The following is a 1,455-nucleotide window of genomic DNA, read 5'->3' on the forward strand; positions in this document are numbered from 1 at the left end:
GTCGAGGCTGCCCAGGGCAGTGGTGGAGCCCCCATCCCTGGAGGGGTTTCCCAGCCGTGTGGAGGTGCTGCTGAGGGACAGGGGGCAGGGGGCACCTGGCAGTGCTGGGGCACGGGGGCACTCGAGGAGATCAAAGGGCTTTTCCACCCCAAACGATCCTGTGACTTGTTTGCTGTGGAATTGTGGAGTAGCTCTGCTCCATCAGGGCTCTGCAGCACTCACCTCGAGGCCTCCTCTTGTCCCCTCTCCAGAGCAGTGAAGCTCTCACAGATGGTTCTTGCACCTTCCAGGTTAATTTTGTGGAGAAGGGGCTTTGTGTCTGAGGGCTGGTGACAGGTTTTCACATTGACTCAGTGGGTCTCAATTACCTTTATGACGTGAGGAGCAGCACGGGACGTCAGCAAAGCTGAAGGAACCATCGCTGGAGGGAGCACCAGCAGCACGGACAGAAAAACTGCTCCATCACTCACGAGAGGCTGAATTTTTCTCTCCAAACAGGTGGTAGAAATTTCCTTTAACTTCTGGTACAGACTGGGGGAGCACCTCTACAAGACGGACGATGCCGTCATCCACAGCATCTTCAAAGCCTACATCCAGCGCCTCCTCCACGCTTTGGCCAGGCACTGCCAGCTCGACTCGGACCACGTAAGGCTGCGGTCGCTCTGCTTCCTCTGCAGGCAGCTGGGGGCTTGGCCCAGGTGGCCTTGAAGGTCCCTTCTGACCCACACTGTCCTATGACTCCAGGGTTCCGGGTGTCTGTCCTCACTGCTGCCTGCTGAGGCTCCCTGGAGCCGCAGGGCGTCGGGTCCCTGGAGCCGCAGGGCTCTGCAGTTGCCTTGATTGCAGAGAGAAGAGTGAAAGTGGCTGTTGTGAAACTCTTTTCTCTCCGTCACAGCTTTCTGGTGTCTGGTTGCTGCGGGTGACCCTCCCCCTGGGGGGGTTCCTGTTTGGAGAGCTGTGGAGTCGCCTCGTCCCCTGCTTGGGGGTGGTTTTGTCAGAGTAAAGCTGGTGCAGCTCGACAGCAGGGCGCTCATTTTCTCCTTGAAGTCTGGGGTGCTTTATCCTTCTCCCATCTCTGCCTCAGCTCTTCCTCCCTTGATTTCCATCCCTCCGTGTGCGTGTCGGAGCTGTCGGCGTTTTCTCTCCCCCTCAGGAGCCTGGCTTGGGGAGAGGAGGGCAGGAACCGGAGGGGCTTGGCTCTAAACGAGCACTGCTCGGCTCGTCCTGGCCGTGGGCGAGTGGGAAGCCGGGTTCCTCCGAGCTCTCACCATTTCCCCCATCTCTTAGGAGGGTGTCCCAGAGGAGACGGATGACTTCGGGGAGTTCCGGATGCGGGTCTCGGACCTAGTGAAAGACCTGATCTTCCTGGTGGGGTCGGTGGAGTGTTTTGCCCAGGTGGGTTTGCCGGGAGGGGTGTGTGGAACGTGAGGGCTGGTGCAGGTCCACGCCTGGAGC

General features: G+C 59.5%; 1 protein-coding gene across 1 annotated transcript in view; it reads left to right on the forward strand.

Moving 5' to 3' along the window:
- TNPO3 (transportin 3) overlaps window positions 1–1,455 on the forward strand; it is a gene marked incomplete at its 3' end in the record, with an annotated part of 18,271 nt that overhangs the window by 16,404 nt on the left and 412 nt on the right. Inside the window, exons 11-12 of the mRNA XM_010131732.1 lie at window positions 499–645; window positions 1,288–1,395. Coding sequence (XP_010130034.1) covers window positions 499–645; window positions 1,288–1,395 — 255 coding nt within the window. The remainder of the gene's footprint in view (window positions 1–498; window positions 646–1,287; window positions 1,396–1,455) is intronic.

This window comes from Buceros rhinoceros, unplaced genomic scaffold (genome assembly GCF_000710305.1).
Source record: "Buceros rhinoceros silvestris isolate BGI_N320 unplaced genomic scaffold, ASM71030v1 scaffold32632, whole genome shotgun sequence".
In the NCBI taxonomy this organism is placed as follows: Eukaryota; Metazoa; Chordata; class Aves; order Bucerotiformes; family Bucerotidae; genus Buceros; species Buceros rhinoceros.